This window comes from Sus scrofa, chromosome 17 (genome assembly GCF_000003025.6).
Source record: "Sus scrofa isolate TJ Tabasco breed Duroc chromosome 17, Sscrofa11.1, whole genome shotgun sequence".
Classification (NCBI taxonomy): domain Eukaryota; kingdom Metazoa; phylum Chordata; class Mammalia; order Artiodactyla; family Suidae; genus Sus; species Sus scrofa.
Window position 1 is genome coordinate 38,151,198 of NC_010459.5, and position 12,003 is coordinate 38,163,200.

General features: G+C 39.3%; 1 protein-coding gene across 9 annotated transcripts in view; it reads right to left on the minus strand.

Annotated features, from left to right (window-relative positions):
- The window catches only part of NCOA6 (nuclear receptor coactivator 6), a 107,621-nt gene that overhangs the window by 36,914 nt on the left and 58,704 nt on the right, over positions 1-12,003 (minus strand). For all 9 annotated transcript variants that reach the window (XM_021078293.1, XM_013985296.2, XM_021078295.1 and 6 more), the window contains one exon: positions 5,204-5,326. In XM_021078293.1, the coding sequence (XP_020933952.1) occupies positions 5,204-5,326 (123 nt within the window). The remainder of the gene's footprint in view (positions 1-5,203; positions 5,327-12,003) is intronic.

Here is a 12,003-nt window from a genome sequence, read left to right on the forward strand (position 1 = left end):
GCTTTTTTTTTTTCAATTTGTCTTACCAGGATCATCAATTTTAGTTGTCTTTTCAAAGAAACATCTTTTGGTTTTGCTACTCTGTTCCTTTAGGTTTTTATTTTTATTTTTTGCTTTTTAGGGCCGCACCTGGAGCATACGGAGGTTCCCAGGCTAAAAGTCTAAACAGATCAGAACTACAGCTGCCAGCCTAAGCCAAAGCCATAGCAATGCCAGATCCGAACTGCATCAGCAACCTACACCACAGCTCGTGGTAATGCCAGATCCTTAGATAATGCAAAAAGACAAAAGACAAAAAACAAAACAAAACAAAAAAACCAAACCTATAAACTGAGACCTTATATTTTATGTGAGTCCTATAAGAGCATATAGCTAAATCTGAGATTATTATTCAATCTGACTACTCACATTTTATCAATGTTCATAATCCATTTGCCTTTACTGTTAATTACTGGTATATTTGAGTTTATCATTTTATGATACCATTGCTTTTTACCCTTCTTTTTCTATGCTGTTTTTCCTACTTTTTCTTAATTTTACTGATTTTTTTCATCACATCCTTCCTTTCTACCCCTCAATTACTAGTTTAGAAGTTATACATTCTATTATTTGAGTGATATCTTTAAAATGTCAACAGATATATCCGACTTAATGTCTAAAGACCATATATGATCATTATTACTAAATAAGTCAAAGCTTATTTAGATTTATCCCATGTTTAACAATTATTTAGCTCACCATTCCTTCTTAGCTCTTATTTCTTCCATCTTAGGTTCAATTTTCTTCTTCCTGAAGTACATCCTTGAGCAGTTCAATTAGCAAGGGTCTGTTAATGGTAAATTCTCTTAGTCTCTTTAAAAAGGTTTTTATTTCATACTACTCTTGATGCTGTAGCTTGGTTTAAAATTCTAGGCTGTTAATTTTCTCATCACTTTGAAAATACTATTCTAATGCTTCAAGGCTTCCAATGTTGCCATTGAGAAATTAGTTGTAGGTCTGATAATCTTCCCTTTCTAAACATCTGGTCTTTCATTTTGAGTTGCTTGACAATCTCTTTTTTTATGCTCTGTAGTTTTACAACTTTGTGTCTAGATGAGACTTTACTTTTATTTATAGGGCTCAGAATTACTCTGCTTCTGAATCTAAGGAGTCACGTCGTTCATCAATTCTGGAAAAATTTTAGCTATTCTCTTTTGCTATTGTGCCTCCTCAATCTCTTCATCTTTTTCTGGAATCCTTTCAGACATATGTTAAACTTTTTCATTTTATCCTTCACTTCTCTCTGTTTTTGACCACATACACAGTATGTGGAAATTCCTGGGTCAGGGATTGAACCCACGCTGCAACAGTGACAATGACGGCTTAACCCGATGAGCTACCAGGGAACTCCCATATCCTTCACTTCTCGACCGTTTTCATATTTCCATCTCTTTATTTATTGTCTGATGCATTCTGGGTAATGTCTTCAGCTATGTCTAATTTGCTGAATAGGTTAGTCACTTCAATAATTTTTAAATTTCTATTAAGTTCTGTTTCCCCCCCACACACACATTCTTTTTGTTTTGATGGTGTCCTGTTCTCTTAGAATTTTCATAATTTTAAACATTTTGATGTTCCTATTATCTAGAATTCTGGACAAAAGAAGTCTCATCCTAAATTTTATCAGTTTGGAATATAAGCTCATTTATGGTAGGCTTTAACTATGCTAAGTCTGCAATGGTTTGGGGTGAGAGACTCAATGATTATTACCATTCTAGAACCACTTAATAACTTAGCTTAGCTGTTCCTGGGTCATTTCAATAACATGTTAAATGTCCAACATGCATGAGGGTAGAGAAGACAATTATACAAGCACCATTTCCCCCACCCTTCAACTACAGCCCAGAGTGAGAGACAAGTTTTGCATTTATCTTTTTGTGCCAGAGGGTGAAAATTTTCTAATCTACCTTTAATTGAAAATCCTGGCTTCAAGAAGGATTCTGAATTTTAAATTTCTTCTTTATGTGGACCCATGGCAAAGCTTCATATTTTATCCCTCTTGGCCATTAAAACTCAAATCCTTTGGTCCTTGCAGAATCATTTATTTACTGTGGTTTTTTTTTGGGGGGGGGGCTATGCCTGCGGCATGCAGAATTTCCTGGGCCAGGAATCGAACGCAAACCACGGCAATGACCTGAGCCATAGCAATGACAACACTGGATCCTTAACCACAAGGCCACCCGGGAACTCCTATTTATTGCTATTTCAATTTTCTTCTTTGACTTCTTTCCTGTCCTGGGGATTTCCCTTACATCCTTATAAGCTCAGCCATGCATTAAATATTACATTGCATCCACCATTTTCAGGTGTTTTGTAGTTAGGAGAGGGCAATTAGGTAAATGTTTTTCTGGATTGTTCCTGATGTTGAAACTGGATTTGTTCCTAGGGAACTCTGCCCCACTTTTCAAAGATGTAATTAGACAAAAAAAAAAAAAAAAAAAAAAAAATTGGAGTTCCCGTCGTGGCACAGTGGTTAATGAATCTGACTAGGAACCATGAGGTTGAGGGTTCGATCCCTGCCCTTGCTCAGTGGGTTAACGATCCAGCGTTGCCGTGAGCTGTGGTGTAGCTCGCATCCTGAGTTGCTGTGGCTCTGGCGTCGGCTGGCAGCTACAGCTCCAATTCGACCCCTAGCCTGGGAACCTCCATATGCCACGGGAGAGGCCCAAGAATTGGCAAAAAGACCAAAAAAAAAAAAAAAAAAAAAAAAAAAAGATGGTAATTAGAGAGTAAAAAAGTTCTTAGAAAATACAAAGATACAGATCTTCTTAGTCTGCAAACAGCCTCCTATCCGTTTAAGTTCATGCTGGCTACATGCTCAAGTGCTACTATAAAATCCACTTTAGCAATATGGGGAATTTGGACTAGAGCCATGGTTTACAACTGGGGGCAATTCTGTCCCCAAAGGGGTGGGTATCTGGAAATGCCTGGCGACAGTTTCGGTTTGAACTGGGGAAGGGGTGGTGATGATAGTGGCATCTGATAGGTAGAGGCCAGGGATGCTGCTTAACATGCTACAACGTACAACAGCTCCTCAAAGGAAAGACTTATCAGCTGAAAACATCAATAGTGAGTGACAAGGTTGAGAAACCATGACTAAATGACTACTATGGTATCCTCACTGATCTTGGGATTCTTTTAGGCTATGAAAAAAAAAGGCTACAGATTTGGTTTTAACTTCAAAAGACTTGCTTGTCAGTCAACTTTCTGTTGCCAATGCTAAAAGAAAAAAAGTAGCGCTAAGAATAATTTAGTCTAAAATATTCTAGATACACAATTCCAAAGTTACTTATTGTTTTAGAGGGTAGTTAAGGTCTCTTTCCCTACAAAAATTTCTCTGTTTAGTTTAACCAAGTATTAAATTTTGTTTGCATCCATTGTCCCAATGGACAACAGAGAAAAATGTTCTTGAAGTATGCTTGAGTAAAGAGAGATACCTAGGTGTTAAAATGTTACTGTGACCACAGATCATTACTGATTGATTATTCCTGAAATTATATTGTATATATTATCACAATCAATGTCCTTAATTAACCTACAGTCTAACCTAGTATCAACCTAAACCTCCTATGTTTCCTGTGTTGATAATGAACTACACTCATCACTATAATTTATACTCACTTCTCAGAGATGCTTAGTAATAACCATGTCTGCTATTTGCCAGATACTAGGAGAGGCTGCATTTAGTGTGTTGATATTGGTTTAACAGAGTTAAAAGCTGGAAGGGATCTATAACATTGTTTCTGAGACATAATTAAATGTTTACAGGTAACTAAGACCAGTAAATATTAAGACATATGGCAAAAAGTTGACACTAGAACCCAGATTTCCTGAGTTTCATCCAAGGTCTATTCTTTCTTTTACCAACTATATACAAGTTGGCTAAATTCTGCCCACTCTTCTTCTGGCACTAGTTCTTTAGTAGTGGCAATAGTGTCACCTATACTCTTTCATCAAGCTGTCTTAATACCACATGCTCAGACTTCTGTGGAGAACTGTACCTATTAATACCCTATTATAGGTTCCAGGTTGGGTATTTTACATTTACTATATACTCAACATAGCCCAACACCACCACTCCTGGCATATGCCAGGAACTCAGTAAATGTCTGCTACATGGTTCAGGGCTCATCCACCTTCAAACATAAGCTCAAAAGATTACAGGTACTATTATCTCATTTTATAAGTAACTAAACTGTTGCTTGGAGAGGTACAGTGACCAGCTGGAAGTAACCACTAAATGATAGTGCCAGGATAAAAACCTAGTTCTAATTCTTTATGGCCATGTGTTCAGCTACAGTTGAGAACAATGGCTTTATAAACTGAGCTTCTCTATTCTGCTGCATTTTTTCAAGAGCTGCTACGGTAGGTGGAGAGGCGAATGGTTTGGTACAGTGTCAGGTACTTACTCTCTTTCAACCACATCAGCTGTGCTTTTCTGGCTTATTAGAATAAAAAGTCCTGCAGCAGAAAAGTTTGCAAGCCTCTAGTGTAGTGAAAACAGCACTGATAGAAGCCCACTGCTACTTGACCCTGAGCAAACTGCTTCCTTTCTGAGAGCTCCACAGCTTCCTCAGCTTTACATGAAGGAGCCGACTCAATTCTAATACTCTGTAGTTCACAGAATATTGAGTTCAATCTCTAAAGAAGAAATTTAAGAATTGCTAGAAAAGGCAGCAAATAATGTGACTCTCTCAGATTCAAAATACATAAAACCACATATTCTCCCACATACTTCTACAGGTTCCACATAAACATGCAAGAACGCTCAGCTCACAAATTCTCAGTCACAGAGAAAGGTGGGAGTTAGAAACCTACATTATACTTTAAACATTCTGAATGTAGAAAATGTTTTATTCAGTTCTATTTTCAAGATTTAATGTAGGTCCTATGATATAATAAGAACTTAATACATGTTTGCTGCATGCCTCAGGGCTCATCTACCTTTAGGCATGAACCCAGAAGACTGCAAAAACTGTATGTGCTTCAGGTATGATTCTAGCCTCCTAAGAGTCTAGAGTCACATCTTGCTTTCCTAAACTAACAAACAGAAATGTGCCAGGAACTCCCACCTATCATGCAGGACTCAAATGTTCACACGTTAGCAAATAAAGCCAAAAAAGGAAATTAGTAAAATGTCATACAATTCAGTGGGAGGTCTCACCTGGACCACCTGCCATGGGAAATCCTGCCTCCATCCTAACTGAATTTCCAGCTCCCATGGGTCCATTCATTCTCACATCTTGGCTTCGGTTTTGAGCCAAAGCTAGGTTGATAGCACCTTCCCCTGAAAATGATAATCAGGTTAAAAAAGAAAATCATCAGAATAAGATGCAAACTTTGTTTAAAGAACAAGTATGCAAGAGCATTAGTTTTCTGTGTTTTTGAAGAATTATGGTAAGTATACCATTACAAAGTAAATTCAACACTATACTTTTTTTTTTTTTTCAAACTCATCTGAGCAGCTTCACTTACATGAAGCACGAGGGAGAACACAACTAATTCTCACAATACATCAGATAGACAATCATCAATGATGTGCAGCATCACCAGAGAGCTTGGAATTGTGAACATTTTCTTTTCCTTTTTTTTTTTTTTTTTTGTTGTTGTTGCTATTTCTTGGGCCGCTCCCGCGGCATATGGAGGTTCCCAGGCTAGGGGTCGAATTGGAGCTGTAGCCACCGGCCTACGCCAGGGCCACAGCAACGCGGGATCCGAGCCGCGTCTGCAACCTACACCACAGCTCACGGCAACTCCGGATCGTTAACCCACTGAGCAAGGCCAGGGACCGAACCCGCAACCTCATGGTTCCTAGTCGGATTCGTTAACCACTGCGCCACGACGGGAACTCCGGAATTGTGAACATTTTCAACCAGCTCACTGCATGTGTGCGTGCGTGTCTGTGTGTGCGTGAGTGCACGTGCACTCATGTGTAGGAAGAAAATATTCTCAAAAAGTCTCAAAATCCTAGATTACCTTTTGAGAATTTATGATCAGAAATTAGCAATAACAGTAGGTTTAATGCAGAAAGAACACACAATGGAATGGGGGACCCTGTAACATTTGCAGGCAAAATACCATTTCCCTTTCAACAACTGCAATGTAAACAGATATGCAGCAGAGAAATTCATGCAGTGAAGGGGAGACAGGCTGCTACTAATCTACGTCTGCAATGTCTTATAATAAGACCAACACTTGTATAGGTTTTCTTTTTTTTTTTTTTTTTTTTAATGGTCATACCTATGGCATATGGTCAGCGATTGAATTGAGCCACAACTTACACAGTAGCTGAAGTAACACCAGATCCTTAAAAACCACTGTGCCAGGTGGGCACTGAATCCAAGCCACTGCAGTTGAATTCTTAACCCACTGCGCCACAGTGGGAACTTGTATATCGTTTTTAGTGCTTACAAAATTTTACCTCACTTGAACCTCACAAGAGCTTGGTAAGTAATATCACTAAAAGTGTTCCAATCGAGTAGACTCTAAAGTTAGAGGCAATTTAAATCTCACTTGGTCTAAAGATAAAAAGGTTTCTAAAACAAGTTTTGGGATGGTTTCTGTGCTTAATCCCAAATTCTGACTGTTACTCTGGAAGACAGCACCACCTTGTGGGCAGATATAAGAGTATAGCTAGTCTATGGCTGAGGAGTTTTACAGAACCAGATAATATCTGATTCTATTTTAGAGAACCATATAATAAAGAAGGAAGCAATGAGGGCCTAGCAGTTTCCCCTATCTTGCCACTGATCTAGGTCAGCTAGCTAGCTTTCTTTCTTTCTGTCTTTTTAGGGCCTTATCCGTGGCATATGGAGATTCCCAGGCTAGGGGTTGAATTGGAGCTGTAGCCGCTGGCCTACATCGCAGTCGAAGCAACACCAGCCATGTCTGAGATCTACACCACAGTTCATAGCAACACTGGATCCTAAACCCACTGAGTGAGGCCAGGCATTGAACCTGCATCCTCATGGATACTAGTCAGATTTGTTTCCACTGAGCCATGATGAGAACTCCTAGGTCAGCTTTCTATATTAAGTATTTTAATCAGGAAGGTAGCAACTAATTTTAATTAGTTCCCTTGGTAATTGGGAACAATATCTTGCCAGTAAAGGACCAATAGCTAGGGGCCACAAGGTATTTTAAGTTGCCTGTGGGAAGCAGGAATACAAGAAAAAGACAATACAGATCTTAAGGGTTTCCACTAAAGGGAAAGAACAATTGATATACTAAACTTCCTAAGACATTCTAGGTGGAAAGAGTATTGTTCATGAAATGGACTTGAGATCACATCACTTCTCAGCTTTGAACTGCTCCAATGCTTCCCACTGTTTTAGAAATAAAAACCAAACTCCTTAACAAGGTACACAAGCCTAAAATTATCCATCAGGCCCTGTTCAACAGAAATACAATAAGAGCCACACACATAATTTTAAATTTTCTAGAAGCTGCAGTAAAAAGGTAAAGAGAAAACAGAAATTAACTGTAATATTTATCTTACTTAACCTAATACATCCAATGTATTATTATTTCAATTTATAATATAAAAATTATTAATGAGATAATTTTATATTACTTTTTGGGGGTGCTAAGTCTTCAAAATCCAGTATGTATATTACCCCACTTATAGCACATATCAGCCTGAACTAGTCACATTTCCAGTACTCAGTAGTCACATATGGCTTGTGGTTACCAGAATGTTCACCCCAGATGTGGTCCTTGCCTATCTCTCTAACCTCAATGCACACTACTTTCTCCTTCAATCGTAAGGATTCAGCCTCAGGGCCATTTTTTTACTTTGTAAGGCATACAAACCCAATTCTCACCTCAAGGCCTTTGCATGTATGTTGTTCTCTCTGCCTAAAACAGTTCTCCTGCACTCTTCACATAAACCAACTTCTTAATTTTCATGTAATCTTAAGAGTCACATGTTCCAAAAGGCTTTCTCCAACCATCTTATCCAAAGTTAGGTCACCCTTATCAGAACATCTTGTTATTTCTTCTAGAGCACATCCTATGTAGTTACTTACTCATTCACTTATTTTCTTGTCTGCTTCCCCTTTATATCTGTTATCTAGCATAGTTATTAATAGTTAATTAATAGTTTTTAATAGTACCCCCTCTTCACTCTCAAAAGTTTCCTAATTTAGATGATAAATTAGATGGCTATCTTAATTATATCCTTTAAACACAGAACAGTGCTTGGCACACGGGAGGCACTCATTAGCTATTTACAGAATATATGATAAGAACATCTTATCATAACTTTACAAAGAAATATAGGCATTTTTCCAAATGATAAATGCATTCCTAGAAAACCTCACATTCTATAAACTCTCACACCGAAAATAACAAGGTTTATGGGAAAAACAGTGTTGAGGCAAACTCAAAACACATGTGGCTTTGAAACCAGAGCTCTAACAAAAACACAAATTAGTGGAGGAGTTCCCATCGTGGCTCAGCAATTAACGAATCCAACTAGAATCGATAAGGATGCGGGTTTGATCTCTGGCCTCGCTCAGTGGGTCAAGGATCTGGCTTGCCATGAGCTGTGGTGTAGGTCGTAGACACAGTTTGGATACTGCATTGCTGTGGCTGTAGTGTAGGCCGGCAGCTGTGGCTCCAACTGGACCCCTAGCCTGGGAACTTCCACATGCCTCGGGTGCAGGCCTAAAAGTACAAAGCAAACAACAACACACACCACACACACAAATTGGTGGAGACAATATGCCCAAAGACACTAGTATGGAAATGCCTGGTTAAAGGTGTGAGGAAATGTAGATGCAGTGGAGCTTTGAGGCAGTGAGGCTTCCACTGAAGCGGGAACAGGAAGAAGTGAAACTTGTCACATGTCAAGAGCCATGCAATACTGAGGGTGTATTTCTGGGGAAGATATCTGAGTGTAACTTCTCATCCTTAATTTTCCTGAAATTAAGCTGAAAGGACTCCTACATATCTAGCAACTAAACTAAAGGCTTTTTTCTTCTTCTTGTGGATAATTTTCTTTCTTCTTTTTTTTTTTCTGGTCGCCCCCAAGGCACATGGAGGTTCCCCAGTTAGGGATTGAATCAGAGGCAGAGCTGTGACCTACGCTACAGCTGCAGCAATGCTGGATCCTAAACTCACTGCACCGGACTGGGGATCGAACTGACATCTGGATCAATCCCACTGCACCACAGAGACAAGCTGGATTGTTAACCCAGTGCACCACAGAGGGAACTCCTCTTATGGATAATTATCCTTCTATTCCTACTATTCTAACACCTCTTGCCCAGGGGGAAAAAAAAAATCTCATACGAATAAACACAATTTCCATACTATACTGACGTTATTGTCCTATTTTCCAATTACACATAAGCTAGCTGTTTTCAAGGAAACACACATAGAGAACACTACTGACTCCCAGACTTGCTGATTTGGGTCAGTAAACCTTGGCCTGTGTGCCAAATCTAACCTGCTGCCTGTTCATTTAAGTAAAGTGTTCCTAGAACATAGCACCTTCATTCATTTACATATTGCCTATGGCTGTTTTTGCACTACAACTGTAGAGCTGAGTTGACTTGACAAGAGATCTTCTGGCCAAAAATATTAATTCCCTGCCCCTTTACACAGACGCCTGCTTTAAATCACCATGAATTTTTACAGAGCGGTCAAAAAAACGTCCTCAGAAAAGACACCTCCTTTACTGAAACTCAAAAGACGGGTACAGGAAGTATTCTTCAATGGAGAATAAACTGCAGGAGGAACAACCTGTCCCTCCACTCCTGCAGCAGACACCATGACAGTGGCAGCACCTTCTCTTACAACTTAAAAGGCATTAGACCATCACCAGTTTCACAAAAGCAACAGTTGCTGCCACCACTTAAACTCCTGCCTGAATTCCTAGGGAGTATGGAATGAGAAAAGGAGATCACCTGGGACACATATGCGTAGGCTCAAAGTTAAAGAACCCTTTTCTGTAATGTGATAATCATTGCCCTATGTGGAGTTCATAATTTCTTGCAATATGATTTCTATTTTGCTTCCTTGATGATACTTGCATTTTAATTTGTGGAACCAGTCTTACCCTTTAAAGAACTTGGAGGATGTAGATATGATTAAGAGAAGAAACCAGTATCTCCTTTCTTCAGTGGAAAACACTACCACAAAGCCCTTTTAATTCAGGAAAATAGGTAACAGAGATTATAAAATGTTTGGTGTTTTGAGGAGTTTCTGTTTTGGCTCAGCTGGTTTAAGAACACGACTAGTATCCACGAAGATATATGTTCAATCCCTGGCCTCGCTCAGGATCCTCATTGTCACCAGCTGCGGTGTAGATTGCAGATGCACCTTGGATCTGGTATTGCTGTGGCTGTGGTGTAGGCCAGGAGCTGCAGCTCTGATTGGACCCCTAGCCTGGGAACTTCCATATGCCCACAGGTGTGGCCCTAAAAAAAAAAAAAAAAAAAAAAATAGTTTGGGGTTTTTAAGAAACTGCTTATAAGTTTCTTACAAAAAACACATATGCTTCTGTGCTTATAAAACATAAGCGGTCTATACGTGTTACTACAAATAGTTGTTTGACTTCCACTCTTCCCAAAAGTTAATCCTATATCTAATAGATTGCTATGAATTAATTTTACTTTTCTGAAACATTTTAGACAATCCAACATTTTTCAAAACAAAACAGTTATTGTTTAAGCCACTACTTCCTTGTTAATCAAACTATGGAATTTATCCCTTTTTTTCAATCTACATCATCTCTAAATAGCTTCTCTACATAATCTGTTTGTTGGTACCTTCTGGGGTACAGCAACCTACAATCCTACCTGTACAAAATGTGTCTCACTTCCTGTATACAAAACACTGACCTTTTGGTTACTGAGGTTCTGTGGAACATTTAGGTTCTATGCAAGCAAGCACAGGGTTGGGAGGGCTTGGCTCACCAATGCAAGGGAAGGCTGGAATCAATGGCTGTCACCTGGTTTGCATCAACACAGGAGGGGAATAGCAGCTTTTAGTTTACTGGCCATCCAAAGATAGAACCTCCTTTGTGCTCCCCCATACTTGGTACTTATATCTCTCACAAATTTGTCTCCTTCATCAAGGTCATGGGGCTCCTTATGAATTCATAGCATCAAGGACTATATTTTATTTATCATTTATTCCAAGTGCTGAAGTGAAGTGGTGCTATTATAGATGCACTTCCTTTGCTTTCATCAACACATGTTTACCAAAGAACTTAACATGTATAAGCAAGCAGAGATACAATAGTCAGCAAAACAAGAGATGGTCCCTGCCCCTACTGGAGCTTCTATGCAGGAACGAAACAATGATCAAATAATTGCTTTAATCAATGTGTGAGAAAATGATCTGAGGGACGGAGATACAGACTTTTGTGAGAGCACTTAAAAAAAGACTCTGACTTAGTTAAGGAGCTTAGGAAATACATCCTCAAGAAGATTTAAGCTGAAATTTGAAGGCTTGAGTATGTATAACTATGAGAAAGGGGAATGGCTGGAAACAATATTCATATAGAGAAGACATGAATGCAAAGGACTCATGGCAGGAAGAAGAAATACATATTCAAGGAATCAAAAGAAAGCTGGAGAGGCTAAGACAGCAAGGAGGACGGCTGTCCAAGATGAGGCTGGATAAGAAAGCAGGCAGTTCCTGTCATGGCTCAGTGGTAACGAACCCAACTAGTATCCATGATGACATGTGTTCAATCCTTGGCCTCACTCAGTGGGCTAAGGATGCAGCATTGCTGTGAGCTGTGGTGTGTGTTGTAGATGCAGCTTGGATCCAGTGTGACTGTGGCTGTGGCATAGGCCAGCAGATCTGATTGGACCCCTAGCCTGGAAACTTCCATATGCAGTGGGTTCACCCCACCCCCCCAAAAGACAATAAAGTTGATTAAAAAAAAAAAAAAGAAGAGGAGTTCCCGTCGTGGCATAGTGGTTAACGAATCCAACCAGGAACCATGAG